Genomic DNA, 20516 nt, shown 5'->3' with positions numbered 1-20516 from the left:
CACCCAGCATAGCATTGCTGACAAGGATAATGAGAGTTGTAGTACTACACATTTGAAGGTAGCAGCTTGGGGAAGGCTGAATTAAACTGTCTTTGGTAGCAGAAATCAGGACTGGAACTATTTTATACCACTGCATTAAAAAGACAGATGTTGAAACTGAACTAGATACACCGTGGGCCTGATTCAGTTTGATTCCAAAGCCTAGTGGAAATTCTGGATTCTGCATGACTAAACTTAGCCGTTCATCATGATCTCCTTCTGCCATTCTCCCCGCTTCCCTGTGCAGCTCTCTCCAACCATGTCATCTCATTGGCTTCTTCATCCTCATATGCTGGAAGGATAATTTTTTTCCGATTTATAACCCTGACTGGGCAGAATACTAAGCCATACAAATTTAGCTCCCAATGCATGAAGGGATGCAAAGACAGGACACTGAAAAGTAGTACAGTCCAGAAGTGCTTTGGCCCTAGCACAAGCATGGTGCCTCTTTGCTATTCATTTATGTAGACTGGCTGTTTTTAGGTGTCTGTGTGAACTTGTCAAAAAAAATTGTGCTTTAAGGAGTCCACTCCTTGAACTCAGAGGCACCTCTGCAATCCCCCTTCTTTAATTTCAGGCTTGCCTTGGTGCCTGAAAACAGGCTAAATGATAGAGAGGGGCTGTTTGTGGCTAAAGCCCATAATACTTTTTCTGAATTATTTCAAAGTGTGCAGAGACCACCTGTACAAGGGCTAAAGCCTGGAACAGTGAAGACAGTGAGTGTAGTCAGTCACACCTGGTTTTAATGGACTCAGAGGGGCTAGTTAGGCGTTGCCTGTGAGTGTCCGAGAAGTGCATTACAGAGCAGATCATTTTCACCTCCGAAGATACCAGCCGCAGTTGCTGGCAAAACATTAGGATACCAGTTAATTAGATCATGGCTTATTAGCCTGGAAACTCATCACCATTGGAGGGACGTTCATCTTCCTTCCTTCCTTCCTTCCTTCCTTCCTTCCTTCCTTCCTTCCTTCCTTCCTTCCTTCCTTCCTTCCTTCCTTCCTTCCTTCCTTCCTTCCTTCCTCCCTCCCCTCCCCTCCCCTCCCCTCCCCTCCCCTCTTTATGCCTTTGTGTCAGTTTTGACTCCTGGTGACTACTTGAATAGGTCCTTGGCAAGATTTTCAGAAGTGGTTTGCCCTTGCTTTCTTCCTAGGACTGAGAAAGAGTGACTGGCCCAAGGTCACCCAGCTGGCTACATCCTGGTTTCTAGCCTGGTGCCTTAAACTACTACACCAAACTGGCTCTCTCCAATATTCAGTAATGTTCTGTAAATCACAGAGTATGTCATTGTACCAATTTACATCATTTTTGTGATGACATTACAAATCACAGTGGAAATTTGCTCCATTGCATGTGATATTCTTTGCACTGTACTAATATATGTCATGTCATCATTTTTCAACATTTCAGAAAAAAGAATAAGCATTTGTAGATGCCTATGTGCAGAATTTTTTCAATTCACTGATTGCATATCAGTGTAGTTGGGATGCAAAAATATATTTGTGTTCTTTTTCTTTGCTCTGGAAAATGTGCGTACATGGCTAGTAGCAAGTATTATCTCTGAGAAACCATCTCTTGTCTGAGATGAAGAAATGTATTTTTATAAGCAAGGTTTATAGATATTTAACTTTCTATCTAATGATGACAGTTTTAAATAAAACAGATCTTTAAAAAATCAGTTGCTATTTTGAAAAAAGTTTGTAGTTCTATAGAAAACAGCTTTTACTCAAAAACATGTGGGTGAGGTGATTTAGCACAACTTTCCATGACTTTAAAATATCAAATCCACAAATTCAAAATGAACACAAGGCTTTACCAATCGCTTTAACAGCCAGGAGGCACTGTTTCCAAGTAGTTACCCATCCAATTTTGCTTCATTGTTGTATTTGCTTAGTATTGGAGGTACTACATGGTCATTGCCACTGAGCTATTAGTAATGCCCTACTGTGTGCTTTCAAAGCTTTGGCTTTGAGCTGTCTGTACAATGATTGCAGACCCAGGAATGTTGCAAGAAGACCGTTAAGCTGACAGTTGGAGCCGGATATCCCAATACACAATTCATTTCTCATCAAGATAGCTGATTAATAAACTAGAAGAGAGTCATTTCACTTCACAAGTGAGGAGATAAACTATAGAACAATAAAAGACAATCTCCTGAGAAATAAAGTCAATTTGCATTTTACGTTAGAAGGAAGGAGAGCAGGACAAGGTAACCTTATGCTGGCAGCTTGTTTTTATCTCCACAGCAATGATTGGATCCCACTAAGGGGCACTAGGGAGAAAAAAGCCCCAGCCTTTCTTAGCAGATGTCTGGCAGTGATCTTTGGATCTTTTCCATGCAGCTCATCAATAGCTACTGTCAAATATCTATTAGCAATAACAACACTTGAATGGTCAAAGATAAGCTCTTAACCTGTGCCCATGTCAAGTCATACTACCCCCCACCCCAAAAAGTCTGGAAAACATGTCCTCTTCTATTTACTTATTTCATTTGTAAAACTTCTACTCCATGAGAATCAAACAACTCATCATCAACCATTCACAGCCGGTGTTAGCTATAATCCTCAGTGATCTAACTGGCTTAAGATCAGCAATATTTCTCACAGACCACCTGAATGTCTATGGTCTATCAAGATCTTTTTAAGATCAGTGTACATCCTTTAAAATCTACTGATTGTCAGTATCTCTAGAATGCACAGGATGATACTACAGACACATTAAGTTAAAAAAGAAGATCTATCTATCTATCTATCTATCTATCTATCTATCTATCTATCTATCTATCTATCTATCTATCATCCATCCATCTATAACACTCGTGTCTGTAACCTTCAGCTGGCCAAAATGGTGCATCTTAGGGCAACCGTTTTTGAACCAAGGTACCTCAAATGGGCTAACTTACAGAATGCGCCCAAAATCTGGGACCCATGACTCCTGTGGGTTTGAAATTTGGGAAATTTGTGGCTGTTTCAGCACTGCTGTGCTGCCGTGCCGTCACAGTCAGCCCAGGTTACATGATCATCATGGGTGTATCTCTGACCTCTTTCCCACCTCCCTCTGTTCCCTGTGCCCAATTGGCTGGTGGCAAAGCCCGATGGGCAAATGGTGATTGGCTGCTTTGGAAACGAGGCAGAAATTTGAAATCTCTTAATGGTGGTGGGCATTGAGGGAAGGATGAGGGAGTGACATGGATGCCTGCTGGCGAAGTAGGACTGGCTGATGATCAATGGGTGATCCCTCTTCCTCCCTTGAGGGAGGGAGCCCTTGGGGACACACTGGAATGGGGAGTGGGGATGCAGTTTTCCTCACGGTCTGCAGCTCCCTTTGTTCAACCTTGCCCCAGCAAAGTGGCAGGCAGTTCCACAGGTCAGCTGAGGAGGAGGCGGCTTCACCTTCACTTCTCCTGAGGGTTGTAAGGGGAGGGCAAATGGTGCAAGCCTATATTATATGTGGAAAGGGAGGGAGGGAGGGAGGGAGGGAGGGAGGAAGGAAGGAAGGAAGGAAGGAAGGAAGGAAGGAAGGAAGGAAGGAAGGAAGGAAGATTTCTGATGCTCCCTGCCAGCTTCTCACAAGCAAAGTCAATGGGGAAGCTGGCAGCAAGTCGTAAGTTGCTCACACTCCCACGGCTTTTTTGCCCTTGGTCATTCTGTTTCTCTGTTTAGGGTTGTCTAGTGTGTGTGTGTGTGTGTGTGTGTATCAGTTGACTCAAATAATAAATTATAGGAAACCTATTCTTCCATTGTAGCATCTTTGGAGTCATAACATCCAATATTGTTCCACAGGACATGAATTACAGTTCTGTGTATGCAGTTCAACACAATTGGTTGATTCCCCATAAAACAGGTTTGACTGGGGAAACATCACAAGTCTTGAGTCCAATATTCTATCTTCCAAAACACTCTATAATACTTATTTAATGAAGAAAAATGCAATGTACAGACAGAGTATTTCAATAAATTATAATATGCTACTGACAATTCAAAGTAGAGGTTTATATTTATACAGAACAGTGATCTTTTCCTCATCCACTGATGGTGCAGCCTATTAACGGATGGCGTCCAACAGTAATTACATGGATTCCTCATTCAGACTGTAGGGATGAAAAAGAATGAATGTGTTAGATTGCACAGACAGGTATCCATAAATCCAACCCCTTTCATATTATAATTCAAAGGTAAAACCCCCATTGACCCAAGCCCAACAAACAGCTGTGAGATGTACATATACAGTACATATAGGGCTGAATTCCCATTTTGTGAAGTAGGATTTACAATGCTACCAATGTTATTGAATTCCTGCTGATTGTTGATATGGACTTCTGATGCTCTAGCTAACTTAACAGAAAGCACATTCTCGCATCCAGTCCTAAACTCTGGATTAGCCTAGATCTTTGCTTGTCCCAAGGACAATTTCTTAACATGCAATAATTAAGTTAGTTAACTATTAGTTAGGAGATGGAGAGATTAATCAAAGTCCCTAGTGGGGTATCCTTTCAAGCCAACTGGCACTGGGACTACTAATCCCAGCATCCCCATTGGAAAATTGTATTATTTATCATTTATCATTCTCCATCTTCCTCTTGGTCAGAGTGCATGGATTCCCAAGTACAAGAGGGCAAAAAAGGGGGCTTATAGGCCCCTTTTTCCTTACTCACTCCCTGTATATCCTATGCTATATCCTTGGGTGGTATTTGCTGACGCAACTGCTCCATTTTCTGCTCATGCTGGCGCTGTCGTTCATTCTCTTCATGCTCATATCTCAGCCTTGTCAGTTCAAACTCCATCCGCCTCTTCTCCAGCTCCGTCTCAATGGCTAAGTCCAGTCTGCTGCTTGACCACTCTGACTCTGCCCCACTCACCACAATACGTGGCACCTGTAGGCCCAGGTGTTCGGTCACCCCATCATTCCGTTGCTCTGGGGGCACTTCAGCTTTTTTTGCCTCTGAGGGGGTCTCCAATTTCTGCTCATGTTTTGGGCTCTCTTGATGCCCATTCTGCTCACTGGAGAGCTTCCTTTCTTTCATCTCTGGCATGTACACTTCCACAGCCAGCTGCAGCTCTATCCTCATCTTACCTATCTCAGCAAAGGCCACAGAAGCTGTTTCAGCTGTGGCTTCTGCCATGCCACACCGAGATACCTTCTGGCTCACTATGTGGAGGTTTCCTGGCCGCTGGCGCATTTGCTCCATCTTCTCTTCATGCTGCCTCTGTTTCTCCTTCTCTTCATACATTTTTCGCTCATGCTGTCGCTGCCTCTCATTCTCCTCAGAGATGTGCTTCAGTTTGGCCAGTTCAAATTCCATGCGCATCTTTTCCAGTTCAATTTCTGTAATGGGGTCCAGCTTACCCCCAAGCTGGTCCTCTTCCCCATGAGCACCAGTTCTGGAGGGAGATCCCTGGCGTATTTGCTCCATCTTTTCCTCATGCAACCGTTGTTTATCATTCTCCTCATGCTGCTGCTTCAGTACAGTCAGCTCAAAGTCCAACCGCATCTTCTCAATCTCACTGTCAACTCCATGGGTCTGTGTCTGCCTGGCTTTTCGCTGTTCTTGCTCCTTAGCATCGTCACACTTATCATCTTTGTGGGCATTTTTCTCCTCTTTGGCCTCTAATGGGAAAGGACTATTTATGATTTCTATCTGCTGCAGGGTCTCTAAGAGCATCCGTTGATCTCCATTAGCCAGAGTATCAGTCATAATAGAGAGGTTGGCAGGACACACTGGCATATCTTCACCAGCCTCCTAAAACACAATAAAGGGAGGGGGCATCATGCATATATTTCTGAGATGGCCTAATTAACACCATATCTTGGGAGTGGTCTTTCTCTCTATATCTAAGGTGGAGAGCCTGTGGTCCTCCAGGTGTTTCTATTAATCTCAGACAGCAGTGGCAATGTTAAGACACATTGGAAGATGTAGTGAGCGATATATGGAAGGAAAAGTTTCCCCTCCCTTGCAATAAACGTTCAAATGGTTTTACATCCCAGGCCAAACTGGTTCTGTTTTGAACAAATTAAAATATCCAGTTCTCATCAGGGCCAGTTGTAGAAACTCATCATAGAAAGTGTGGAGAAACAGTGAAAAAAACAAATGTCTGCAGACAAGCTATATAGACCGCTCTGTCCTCCACAGTACATTTTCAGTGCAAATGGAGAAAAGATATAAAAGAAGATGGTAGGGAAGAGGAATGGCATCAACAAAGATCAATTGAGTAAAAGGACAAGAAAGGTAAGAGAAGCCCCTAGACTTGGACAAAATGAAATTGTAACTTCAATAAAAGGAGTGTCCATGGAAAAAGATTGTGTAGTTCCCTTCCACCAGCACTGTTTTCAGTACCCAAACTCTCAGAAACCCTTTCAAACTGGCTCACAATTGTCCTCACTGCAACCAACCTCTAATCACTAAGAACCTCACATGAGCCAACAAGTGAGCCTTCCAGCTGGCCAATAAGCACATGGCCAGTGTTTCACTATACCCCACTTCTCAATCTGGATTCCTTTTTTTATGTTTGGTAAAACTTCCTGTGGCCACTGAAATGAGGGAAAGCAACCATGGTATCATCACTCTGTTCACAGTTTAAAAGAATGGTGAATGATCACATCTTGGCCTCAGGAAACCATGGCTATGAGGGGAGGGAGATGGGTAGTGGGAACTCCTGCCTTGGGAGAATATCCCACCCCAAACCTTCATGGAGCTCCAGAGGTGCACAGTTAATCCTGGAATGGGGCAAACATTGCATGTGGAGGTTAAGTGCACTATGGAAATGAAGAAACACATTGAAGAGCATTAAATGTTAGGGCCAGTTTACATGGCATCAGAATTTCCCATGCTCTTGTAGAAAGATCTGTATAAAGAAGATGGTTCTGGCAAATGATATGGTTTCTTCCCAGACCAGAGTCCTTCCCTACTATCAGCCTGAATTCAGGGAGGGAAATGTAGGCCAGGGAGTCCCAAACCTTGGTGTCTATGAACACATTTGGAATGTTGAGAGCATTACATAGGACTATTATATCTGGACTATAAAGATCTGAACCTCTGATAGACAGCGGCAGAGAGATGAGAATACCCTAAATCTTCATAGGAATTTTTTTGTAGGCCAGCTATGGTAGCCTTAATCTTATGAACATTTTTACTAAATGTTTGCTAAGATGGGTGTGGCCAAACACCAAATGCCTATATCATAGAAATCAAACAAAGGCTGGGCTGCAACCAGCTCATTTTGCTTTCTAAGTATATTTCTGGAGTCTTTGCATTTCCAGAGGCATTATGAGGAACATAACATGTTAATTTCCCATTCACTTTTCAGCCTGAGATTATCTTAAACAATAAAATTAAGCTGGGCAGGGTCATAGGATCATTAGGAATTGCTACTCTTTCTCAGCCCAGTCCCATTTTTGTAATATGGATAGGATTATGCTAGCCTTAACTCAGAGAAGGCAGGGATGATATGGCTTTCTAGATATTGTTGGACTGCAGCTCCTCTCTCACCGGTGCTTAAGTCTGCTAGACCTGATGGGCATTAATGGATAACTGCTGGAGGGTCATATGTCTACTCATAGTTTAAATTCTCTTGAGAGAATTGTCTAAAGGTGTTTGAGTACTTAGGAAAAGTATTAGGGGTATTTACTAGGAGGATCTAGAACTGCTAGCAGATTACCCACTCAACATGAGCAAACAGAATGATCCACTTGTTAAAAAGGCCAATACAACCTTGGGCTGTATTATCATAAGCAACCATATTATCGGAGGGAACCCTTTCACTACAAGTTGGTTAAGCAGCACATAGAGTAACAGGTCTGGTTCTGGGCACCACACTTAAAAAAAACAAGACATGGACAAACTGGATGGGGCTCAGGGGAGAACTACCAGGTTGATAAGGGACCTGGAAATCCAGCTTTAGGGGGAATGATTAAAGAAGCTGGACAGGTTTCCCTTGCAAACAAGAACAGTAAAATATATATGTTGTGGTTTCTGGTAGCTATTAATGGATTTCCTTTTTTTTTTTTACCAGGACTGAATAATGAGGCTTTAAAGATTTGTTTATAGATAACAGATAAGATATGGGCGTTACTTTTTAAAGAAAGTGATGTTGGAACACAAAATGGATTTATTTGATTAAGGTGAAAATATATATGTTATTATTTCTGGTAGCTCTTAATGGTCTTTTGCTGATTAGGACTGAATGACAAGTTTTTACAATTTGTTTATTGAAAATATACATGTGGTTTCTGGTAGTTAGTAATGGATTTTTTTTTTAACTAGGACTGAATGTTGAGGCTTTAAAATTTGTTTATAGACAACAGATAAGATATAGGGAGAAATTTCTTTTGCTTATTTTTCAGAGAGAGTGATAAGTTGGAATACAAAATGAATGTAATTAAGGTGAAAATATATATGTTATTATTTCTGGTAGCTGTTAAAGGACTTTTGATGATTAGGATTGAATGACAAGTTTTTACAATATGTTTATTGATAAGAGATGAGATATGGGGAGAAGAGATTTTTTAAAATTAAAATATTAGAAAAGGTGTTAAATTACTGAAGTTGTTTGTACTTGTCTAGAGGGAGGGGGGAGTCATTTCTTTATTTTTTTCCCTTTTTTATTATTCTCTTTTTTCTTTTTTCTCTGCACCTTTTATTTTTTTCTTTACTTTTTATATTCTTCTTAGTTTGTATTAGCCTTTTACCTTTGCATTTGTAAGTTTTAATAAAAATTATTACAAAAAATTAAAAGAAAGAGAAACACTGCTCTAGATTACAACTTCATTAATCGTTAGCAACCTCACAGGCCCATAGCTAGCATGCGGGGGGAGGGTGGGCACACAGATAAAAGGAGGGAAGCTTATTCAAAAAAATTCATCTGTAAAAATTTTGGGGGGGCAAAAGAGAATTTGGGGGACAAGCCTCATCTATCCTCCCTTGAATATGCCCATCAATATGGTAATTGGTAATGTTTGGTACAGGATTTTAAAAGTCTGTTATTGTTAAGATCCCTTATGTCTAAATCAGTTTCTTTATAATCTTTGAGAGAGCTAAATTTCTTTCAGCTTCAATCCTAGACTGGGACTGCTAACACACCTCTAGCGTCAAAGCTTTCGTTATGCCTTCCATAAAGCTATCTGAACTCCATAATTTCCCTCAGTACCCATCGAACGAATCTTGATCACTTTTAAACTTTCAATTACCATTCTGCCTTGTATGGTTTTCCATTCTATTTTTGTATCCCTACCTTAAATTTCCACTCTCTTTTGGAATGCCCTATTTATCTCCAGGAGGATATCAAGAGCAGATCTGGCAGAGACTCCCGCCTTGCACAATTTTTCAAGGGATGTTATCTAATTGGGGAATCTGGGTCTGAATATAGAGCGCTACTGGGGTCAGATAGACTCTGGGCACAGCCACATGGCTGTGTTAAAGTACAATCTATCACTCCTTGCAGAAAAACATGCCAGCATATAATTTGCTGCCTCTGAGCCCTTTTCTGCCTCAAGACACTGGACTAGAAGCCAGGAAACTGTGAGTTGTAATCCTGCCTTAGGCACAGGAGCCATCTGGGTGAATTTAGGCCAGTCCCTCTGTCTAAACCCTAGGAAGGAGGTAATGGCAAACCTCTTCTGAAAATGTTGCCAAGAAAACTTCAGGGTCTTGGTAGTCACCAGGAATCAAGAATGATTCAAAGGTACACAGATCCTTACAGTTTTACTGTACTTATAGTTTTAATGCAGGACAAGTTATGGAAGGTAATTGGTGGATTTTCCTGGTTTCATTTCCTCTTCCACCAAGGCAGGATAAAGCACCACCAATTGCTTTCTTTAATATATGATGAGGCATAACTGGGAGGTTATAGGCAGATGCTTTTTATTGCAGACATTAGGCATGCTTGGTGCCTATAACCTTTCAGCTGGGCTATTTCTGAACATGGGTCTAGTACTGTACTGAAAGCACTTTATGTATGTATGTATGTATGTATGTACTCAATTTATATAGCTGCCCATTTTGCAGTTGGGACTCTGGGCAGCAAAAGAAGAATTAAAACCAACATACATAAAAACGAATACACACACACATGTAACACAATCATAGCATAATGGCACCCAAGGACAATCTGACTCAAGCCACCCAAGCACAATCCTATCAAGAAAAAAAGCCACATTGACAAGCTCACCCATGCCTGAGGGAACTTCAAAAATGTACAAAATGCCAGCAGGGTCAGGGCCAAACAAATCTTGGGGGATATGATGTTCCAAAGGGCAGGCACTGCAACAGAGAAGGCATTCTTTGTGGGACCTGCCAGATGGCACTGCTTAATAGACAGGACCTGGAGTATGCTTACCCTGCCAGATCTAGTAAGCTAGGAAGAAACATTTGGAGAAAGGTGGTCCTGCAAATAACCTGGCCCTGAGCAAGGCTGTATATGTGGTAACTGGCACCTTGAATTACACCTGGAAGTCTATTGGGGGCCAGTTCAGCTCACAGAGCAGTGGTGTAACATTGATGTACTGAGGTGTAGCCATAATTGGCTGTAGCACCACATTCTGGAGCAGCTGCATCTTCCAGTTGGTCTTGAAGGGCAGCCTTTGCAGTAATCCTTTTGGGAGGTGACTGAAGAATGACTGTAACATCTCCCAGGCCAGGAAAAGATGCAATTGCACACAAGATGAATCTGTAAAAAGGCCCTCCTGCATGGCAGCCATTTGTTCCTCAAACAGAAGCTGCAAGTCTAGGAAGACCCCCAAATTGTGGACTAGTTCTGCCTGAGGCAGTGCAACCCCACTGAGAACACAAGATGGAAAATCTCTGGATCTGGAAAATCTCTGCATGCTGTTTTGGTCCTATACCTAGGCCTGTAACCTGACCGGAAGGGATCCAGATAATCCGCTTCCTCCGGGGCTCTCTGAAACTGCAGTGCAACCACCTTATTGACTTTAGGTAAGGCTGGAGACAGGATGAAGATTGTCCAACATGGTTGGGTCCAGCAATGGTTTCTTGAGGAGAGAGCAGACAATCATTCAATTGTCAATGGGACCACTCCTTCTCTCAAGGATTAATTCACTACTGCTTTAAAAAAAATTATTACTGGGACATGTTTGTGACTCTATTAAGGGTGTGTGAAGATGAGTCTCCTGGCTGACATAGTTGGTTGTACTACTTCTGTGGTGCAAAAAACCAGACAAACCACTGGGCCAGAGATTTCTGTATTTCTCTGCTGCCTCTGGATTTCTGCAGCTGAGATATGGGGAAATTACATATAAATGGCTAGGAAAAACCTGGATCTGTTTTGAGATTGCTGAGGGGGTCAGTATAAAATCTAACCTCTTTGGCTATGAAATAAATTTAAAAGCTCATTTGTTAGTTTATTTATTTATTTATTAAATTTGTCCCCCGCCCATCTCCCCCCAATGGGGAACTCTGGGCGGCTCACAACACGTTAAAACAATAAATAAATATACAGTTAAAACCTATAACAATACACATTCACAAAAATAAAAGGGAAAAAAAATCCAGGAGGCCGAAAAAATAGTTAGAAGCCATTGATTTCCATTCCTAGTGAGTCCATGGACCAATGCTCATCATTTGGACCTGGCTCTAGTAATAACCTATAGCTCCTTCAAGGACACCCTGTAATCCCTTTGAAACTTTCCAGCCACTTTATTTGCTCTTTCCCCTTTCTTTGACTTCCCTCAACCTTGTCAAGCACAATCATCTTTTTAGTGCATTGTATCATCTATTCATATAACATGTCCAGAATAAGTTTCTACCTGCTGATCTTTACTTCAAGGAAGCCTTTATTTAGTCAAGATTGATTGATTAGGTCCTCTTGCAGTCCATGGTACTTTATGCAACCATCCCTAGATCTATAATTCAATCTTCCTTATCTCATTTTTTCTCCATGCCCAGTTTTCACAGCTGTATATATTGCTTTAACTAGTCTGATTTTTGTTGTGTAACAAATATCCTTTTCCTTCCTCCCTAGGATTAATCTTATCTTTACTTTTTCAGCACACTGTTCATCTTTATTATTGAGCTCAACAAAACTATCTACACTTTTACTTCCGTAGTGGTGCATACTTTTGTATAACATTGATGTTGAATGATATCCACCAATTCTAATTCAGATCCTGTTATTGAGCAAATTATAGCTGAGCACAAAGTAATGTCCTCTTTGAGTATTACTGCCACTTTATTTTCTTTATATACTATCATGACCTCGATAATATATTAAATAATCATCATTTCAGTCCAGCTAAGTTAAATCACCCCTACAATATCCAATTTAGTATGCTTCACTTGACAATTTCAGGTTTTCCCTAGCTCATATTTTGTATATTCCATGTTCCAATACTATGTGTCTTTGTATGACAAAAAAGTCTTCTTTCAATACTGGCACCATCAGTGACCAACTTCCTTGCAGCTTTGGTCTGGCCTTGTCATCACCTCCAGATTTACTTATGAAAATTGGATATTCTTCTTCAGTAATTACAGGAGTACATTCTGACCTGGGAATCTCATCATCTGGCACCCAGACTGCTCTAAATATTCCAGCCATGTCTGTACCGTTTTCTTGACAACAGTGTAAAAGGAGTTTGCCATTTTCTTCTTCCAGGTTTGATTTTGGTTCTCTAGGTAGATTGACTTCCCTCACACCTGCAAAGTCCTGCCTGCCCTCACTCCCATTATGGATTACCTTTAGCTTCAAACCTCCCCTTTTGACCTTACTGGCAAAGGCATCCATAACAGGGGATAATGTACCACTGGAATCAGCCTCAGTATCACTGAAACAGTTGAACCCTCCCACCACATAAAGATGATAATCCTCTGAGGGGGATAAAAAGTAACTTGAAAAAAAAAAAGACAGAAGAGGGCAACGATTTGCTATACTGCCCAAAAGGGCAGGACAAGAACCAATAGATTTAAATTGCAAGACAGGAGATACATTATATTAAAATTCTTAATGACAGAAATAGTCTGAATTTGGATCAATGGCTTAGAGAGGAATGGAGGAAAAAGAATATACTGGAATATTAATCTTTTGCTACAAGCTTTCTCAGGCAACAACCCACTTTGCTTGATACTGAAGAAGTAGATGATCAGTTAAAACATGAAATGTCTAAACTTAGTTTTCAAAGGAACAGAAATAATTTAGCCAGCCAGAATCTTTGTGGAATGTGAGGAAACTGTAATCCCTGTTATATCCTCAATGAATCTCAGAGAAGCTTTGGGGAAGTCTGTCCCTATTTCTCATCCCAACCTACCTTGCAAGACTCTTGTGAGAATAAAATGAGTGAATTGTGCCTTGAACTCTTTGGAAAGGGTTTAGCTCTTACCATGGAGAACTTGGACACCAGAATCAGAGATACAAGTAGCTTGATGTCACTATGCTTAGAGATTAAATTAAGTCTGTCCCTTTGCCTTCAGCCAGATCCCAGCTGTCCTGGTTTCCAAAACCAGATTATTCAAATCTACATTCCAGGCTAACTGTCTTAATGATGTCACAAGGTTCCAGATTCAGCTTCCTTCATGTTCTCCCAGCACCTCTGGCGACTTGGAGGGGTTTAACAGTCCCTGATAAGGGGAGGGAGGGTCTTTTTAACAGACAGCTGTTATTTGAAAATAAGCATTGTTGTGGGAAATATGTTTTTAAAGAAAGGCAGTGGGCATCTCAGATTGAATATTTATTCTGCTGACTGGCTCCTGCTTGATTATATACAATTTGGAAAAAGGGTAATAAGAAGCTAGCAGCTGGAAACTGATGTCATGGCAGAGGATAGTAGCTTAGAAAGGCTCTGATCCAAGGGGCAATATTTGTTGACTTCACTCCCCTGGTAAGAATGCAGCAGGTCTAAATGTCAGATCTAGCTTTCGAAAAGTGAAATGTGTACAAAATCACCTGCATGCTGTTTCCCTGCTTATGTAGTCTGACACCGGCAATAATAAAAAAAAATGTCACTGATGGCTTTTAAGTCTCCTCCCTCCCTTCATGATGTCTGCGGTTCAGACATAGCAATGTTATTTCCCCAAGGCACTCTGCCATTTAAGATGGATGCTAATTCTCCTGGCAATGGCATATCCCATGTGTCTTGCACGTGGGACATAAGTGAGAAACACTGTTTCCCAGCTACTGCACTAGGACACGCTGTGGCAGCTGTAGGCATACCAGCTCTAAAGAATTTTTGTGAGAAAATGACATCATATTCCCATACATTGCAAGCTGGAAAAGTTCATTTTCCAAGCTATGAAATAGAAGAGAATTAGCATCAGAGTAGATAATACAACAGAAATTCAGAAAGAAAAAATGATTCTATACGTTTCAAAATGCACATTAAAATATAGTTAAACATGTACCCACAGAAGTATGAAACTTTGCCTTAAACTGTATAAACACAGTGCTGTTTTCTACAGGGAAGGAAAAAGGGAAATAAATGGAAACAAAGAATAAAATTTGTGATCATCATTCACACCGTCAATGATAGTACTTTTGAGAAAATGAAAGCATATTGCTGGTACTGTTGGATAGAATCTTGCATTAAAAACTGGAAAGGCATTTAGAAGAAAAAAAAGGATGGGCTCAATTATTTGAGGTAAACTACTATCTCTCAGCCCTCAGACTCAATGAATAAAAGTGGGATATTACTGACTGGATTCACAAACTGAAGAAACATACAACATAATAAAACATTATTTGCTGCTCGGAATTCTAGAGCATCTGATACACTGAGGGATTTTGTAACAGTGGTGTGGTAAGCTTCTAAGATGGAAAAAATGAAACAAAAATAAAGTGCATAATCAACTTATCCCATTAAAAATGCAGATCAGTTAGCCATCCTGGTAGCAGTTTAGTTAATTTGATTTACACCATTTTTAAATCCTGTAACCTGGTATAGGTGCAACCACAATACTGTGGCTTGAGTCCTTGGGGTTCTCTGAGCTTGGTTGTTTTCTTGCAAACGTTTCATTACCCGGCTAGGTAACATCTTCAGTGATATGCACTGAATGTAAGGGACTCCACAGTTCAACCCTGAGCTACATATACTCTCTTCTATTGGTACTGTGGTTTGAATTTGGCTGAATATGATCTATTAATCCAGCCCATTGGGGTGCACTCAGTAAACCATGTTAAACATAGCAAAATATGTGACCGAATGTTTCTTATTAAGATTACTTATTAAGATTACATGAATACATAAAGTGTCAAAGTTCATGGACATTATGGGATTTCATGTACAATTCTCCCTTACATTGGGAGAATTCACACACGTTCCAACTCTGTTTACCAGGAATAGCCCCTAGTTTACATGCGCACAGTCTATCTTTTTCCTATGGAAAAAAAATTAGGAAGGCTTTTTATGTTGCTGTTAATGAGCACCCACTTCATGACAGTTCTTCAAAGTTTCAGCCACTCCCCAGAAGGTGTAGAACATATTTCTGCAACCTAATGCTTAATATATTTTTGGCTCTGGCCTAGCCCATTGCTGACCTGAGCCCCATTTGCTACTGGCCTGACGCCTTCAACAAGGAAATGAGGTCCTCTTCAGAAAAAAGGTTGCTGGTTGGAAGTGCAGTCCCACTGGGAATGCCAAATAGGATGTGACTACTGAAGAAGATTGGATGGAGAGACTGGTGCCAAGGACAGAGGTTGTAAAAAAGAAGAAAAAAAAACGCTCTGCCTCATGTCATCCTGAGTGGACAAAACAGCCTTCCACAACCTGGTATCTTCCAGATATCTTGGGAGAACAACTCCCAGAATTCCTAATCTAAATCCTCCTTTTCTGGGAGGTATAGTCCAAGACATCCAGAGGACACCAAGTTGTGAAAGGCTAGCACATAAATGAATTGGTTGAAATGGGTGATGAGATGATGTGATGGATACGGATGTTACAAAATGGTTTCAAGATTAAAGGGGTTTTTTTTCTTTCCAACACCACACAAACTATCACATAGACATCTGAAAGCTGGCATGTCTGCCCTTTGAGGCAAATATAAGGGCAGAAATGTTCAGCAGTAAGGAGGTTAATGGTGCTTGTTGGACATTGCTGGTGTTGTTTGTGTGCTGTGTGGGTTGGACATGCTAAATCCATGCACAGCTGGAGGAGGAATCTGCAGCTGTGGGTCATTTACTTAGTTGTCTGCAGAGAGAACTGTCTGGTGGAAAAGACTGCAACAATTGGAAAAGATAGATGAGATCTAAGTGAGGACAACTGGACAAGGGTGCTGGAATTCCAGGCTCAAGAAAGATTTATTTGCTCTCTTTCTGTTCTTTTCTCTAGGCTCAGAAGCAAGCCTGAGAAATGAAAATGCCGAAACTGTCTAAGGGAATGAAGATATCACATTTGTGATAAGAATACCTGCGTGAATCAGGGAAGGAAGAAATAAGACAGGTAAGGAACTATTCATAAAGTTCCATATAGAAAAGCCTGTATAGAAATGTTTCTATAGTTTGTTAAGCTTAGGCCACTATATAGTATATTAGCTGTAAGTTGTTGTTTAGTCGTTAAGTCGTGTCCGACTCTTCGTGACCCCATGAACCATATTGCGCCAGGCCTTCCTGTCCTTCACTGCCTCCCTGAGTTTGCTCAGTTTCATGCTCATTGCTTCAGTGATGCTATCTAACCATCTCATCCTCTGCCATCCTCTTCTCCTTTTGCCTTCAATCTTTCCCAGCATCAGGGTCTTCTCCAAAGAGATCTCTCTTCACATTAGGTGACCAAAGTATCTGAGCTTGAGCTTCATTATCAATCCTTCCAATGAGCAATCAGGGTTGATTTCCTTTAAGATTGACTGGTTTGACCTCCTAGCAGTCCAGGGGACTCTTAAGAGTCTTCTCCAGCACCACAGTTCAAAGGCATCAATTCTTCGGCACTCAGCCTTCTTTATGGTCCAGCTCTCACAGCCATACATTACTACTGGAAAAACCATAGCTTTGACTATGCGGATCTTTGTCGGCAAGGTGACGTCTCTGCTTTTTAATATGCTATCTAGGCTTGCCATAGCTTTCCTCCCAAGGAGCAAGTGTCTTTTAATTTCATGGCTGCAGTCTCCGTCTGCGGTGATCTTGGAGCCCAAATAAATGAAGTCTGTTACTGCTTCCATTTCTACCCCTTCTATTTGCCAGGAATTGATGGGTCCAGATGCCATGATCTTAGTTTTTTTAATGTTGAGTTTCAAGCCAGCTTTCGCACTCTCCTCTTTCACCCTCATCAAGAGGCTCTTTAGTTCTTCTTCACTTTCTGCCATTAGGGTGGTATTGTCTGCATATCTTAGGTTATTGATGATTCTCCCTGCAATCTTAATTCCAGCTTGTGATTCTTCCAGCCTGGCATTTCTCATGATGTACTCTGCATATAGGTTAAATAAGCAGGGTGACAGTATACAGCCTTGTCGTACACCTTTCCCTATTTTGAACCAATCGGTTGTTCTATGAACGGTTCTAACTGTTGCTTCTTGGCCCGCATACAGATTTCTCAGGAGACAGGTAAGGTGGTCTGGTACTCCCATCTCTTTAAGAATTTGCCACAGTTTGTTGTGATCCACACAATCAAAGGCTTTTGCATAGTCAATGAAGCAGAAGTAGATATTTTTCTGGAATTCTTGTGCTTTCTCCATGATCCAGTGAATGTTGGTGATTTGATCTCTAGTTCCTCTGCCTCTTCAAAACCCAGCTTGTACATCCGGTAGTTCTCGGTTCACGTACTGCTGAAGCCTAGCTTGTAGGATTTTGAGCATAAGCTTGCTAGCATGTGAAATGAGTGCAATTGTGCGATAGTTTGAGCATTCTTTGGCATTGCCCTTCTTTGGAATTGGAATGTAAACTGACTTTTTCTAATCCCGTGGCCACTGTTCATTTTCCAAACTTGCTGGCATATTGAGTGCAGCACTTTAACACCATCGTCTTTTAGTATTTTAAATAACTCAGCTGGAATACTGTCATCTCCACTAGCTTTGTTGTTAGCAATGCTTCCTAAGGCCCACTTGACTTCACTCTCTAGGATGTCTGGCTCAAGGTCAGTGACCACAACAGCATGGACATCAGGGACATTAAGATCTTTCTTGTATAGTTCTTCTGTGTATTCTTGCCACCTCTTCTTAATCTCTTCTGCTTCTGTTAGGTCCCTGCCTTTTTTGTCCTTTATCATGCCCATCTTTGCACTAAACGTTCCTTTCATATCTCCAATTTTCTTGTAGAGATCTCTAGTCTTCCCCATTCTATTGTTTTCCTCGATTTCTTTGCATTGTTCATTTAAGAAGGCCTTCTTATCTCTCCTTGCTATTCTCTGGAAATCTGCATTCAGTTGCTTATATCTTTCCCTTTCACCCTTGCTTTTCACATTCCTTCTTTCCACAGCTATTTGTAAAGCCTCATCAGACAGCCACTTTGCTTTCTTGCATTTCTTTTTCTTTGGGATGGTTTTAGTTGCTGCCTCCTGTACAATGTTACAGACCTCCGTCCATAGTTCTTCAGGCACTCTGTCTACCAAATCTAATCCTCTAAATCTATTCATCACCTTCACTGTGTACTTACAAGGAATATGATCTAAGTCATACCTGAGTGGTCTAGTGGTTTTCCCTACATTCTTCAATTTAAGCCTAAATTTTGCAGTAAGAAGCTCATGATCTGAGCCACAGTCAGCTCCTGGTCTTGTTATTGCTGTCTGTATAGAGCTTCTCCATCTTTGGCTGCAAAGTATGTAATCAATCTGGTTTCGGTATTGACCATCTGGTGATGTCCATGTGTACAGTCGTCTCTTGTGTTGTTGGAAAAGAGTGTTTGCTATGACTAGCTTGTTCTCTTGACAGAACTCTATTAGCCTTTGCCCTGCTTCATTTTGTACTCCAAGGCCAAACTTGCCTGTTATTCTGATTACTCCTTGACTTCCTACTTTAGCATTCCAATCCTCTATGATGAAAAGGACATCTTGTTTTGGTGCTAGTTCTAGAAGGTGTTGTAGGTCTTCATAGAACCGGTCAACTTCAGCTTCTTCGGCATCAGTGGTTGGGGCATAGACTTGGATTACTGTGATGTTGAATGGTTTGCCTTGGATACGCACTGAGATCATTCTGTCGTTTTTGAGGTTGTACCCCATTACTGCCTTTCCCACTCTCTTATTGACTATGAGTGCAACTCCATTTCTTCTAAGGGTATCTTGCCCACAGTAGTAGATATAATGGTCACCCGAATTAAATTCACCCATTCCCGTCCATTTCAATTCGCTGATTCCCGAGATGTTGATGTTCAATCATGTCATCTCATGTGTGACCACATCCAGCTTGCCTTGGTTCATAGATCTTACATTCCAGGTACCTATACAATATTGTTCTTTACAGCATCAGACCTTCTTTTCGCTTCCAGATACATCCACAGCTGAACGTCCTTTCGGCTTTGGCCCAGCCGCTTCACTCTTTCTGGAGCTACTTGGAATTGCCCTCCGCTCTTCCCCAGTAGCATATTGGACACCTTCCGACCTGAGGGGCTCATCTTCCGGCGTCATCTCTTTTAGCCTTTTAACATTGTCCATGGGGTTTTCTTGGCAAGGATACTGGAGTGGGTTGCCATTTCCTTCTCCAGTGGACCACATTTTGTCAGAACTCTCTGTCATGACCTGTCCATTTTGGGTGGCCCTGCACGGTATAGCTCATGGCTTCACTGAGTTACGCAAACCCCTTCGCCACGACAAGGCAGTGATCCATGAAGGGGTAGCAGTAAGTACAAAGCATTAATTTAAAAACACTATAGCAAATAAATATCATTGTAATTTAGAGAACAGTATGTTTATGTCTGGAAAATTTCCTTTTCCCACCCCTCAACTGGATTGTGGAAGAAAGTAACTGAATTCTACTACCATTACAATGAGTTAAAATACATCATTGAGTGGGCCATGTCATTGATTCCTCATAACATTTCTAGTTCTACTTTAACATAATATAAAAGACTCCTTCAGTGAGATGTGAGCAAATTGACTGGAATCCATACTTCATCCCTTAGCAACACTTCATCTTATCTGTTGTGGTAACCAGAAAATTATGTCATCACAATGTGGAACTTTTTTGACATCACTGCCGTGGCAGTTCAGGAGAAGATCTGGGCCTGAGTTTGAGAGAGTGTGTGTGTGTGTGTGCATGCATTAAACTGGGGCAACGGCTTTCAGGTCTTCTAGATGGGGCAAATGGGGCTATAGAGGCTTTTGCTTTAAAATCGGAGACTGATGTACATTTCTTGCTGGGAATAGATCTGCAATGGTAAGACATTCTAGTAGGTTATGGGTTAAAGCTTGTAAAAAAAGAGCATTTCAAATCATTAAAGAAAACAGAAGAGACACTATATTACACAAATAACACCCATTTGCAGATTTGACATAAACTCAAGGCAGGCAGGGGTTGAACACTTTTATATCCTATTCAGATTGGTGAGAAGGTTACACCGACCACTTATTGAAATCGTGGGTCTACAATGTGCGTGGGTTGGAGAGTTCTGACAGAGCACTCTGGC

At 41.2% G+C, this 20516-nt stretch overlaps 1 protein-coding gene across 1 annotated transcript; it reads right to left on the bottom strand.

Moving 5' to 3' along the window:
* Window positions 1-4702: 4702 nt before the first annotated feature.
* Window positions 4703-7772, bottom strand: LOC112543114 (uncharacterized). Its single transcript, XM_025177288.2, has 2 exons — window positions 7692-7772; window positions 4703-5776 (listed from the first exon to the last, which is right to left on the bottom strand). The coding sequence occupies exons 1-2, from the start codon at window positions 7770-7772 to the stop codon at window positions 4703-4705; spliced, it is 1155 nt and encodes a 384-aa protein (XP_025033056.2).
* Window positions 7773-20516: the final 12744 nt, after the last annotated feature.

The sequence above is a fragment of the Python bivittatus genome, unplaced genomic scaffold (genome assembly GCF_059951505.1).
Source record: "Python bivittatus isolate LINGU-HERP-01145 unplaced genomic scaffold, Pbiv_v1 ctg000020_np1212, whole genome shotgun sequence".
Lineage (NCBI taxonomy): Eukaryota > Metazoa > Chordata > Lepidosauria > Squamata > Pythonidae > Python > Python bivittatus.
Note: the sequence above shows the minus strand (reverse complement) of the source record. Positions and strands in the feature narration are given on the sequence as shown.

Bases quoted from the DNA above. Each gene is read 5' to 3' on its own strand.
- LOC112543114 (XM_025177288.2), bottom strand. From the start codon at position 7,772: ATGGTTGCTTATGATAATACAGCCCAAGGTTGTATTGGCCTTTTTAAC. The intron at 5,777-7,691 runs GTAATCTGCTAG...ATTGTGTTTTAG, and splicing joins TGTTTGCTCATGTTGAGTGG to GAGGCTGGTGAAGATATGCC.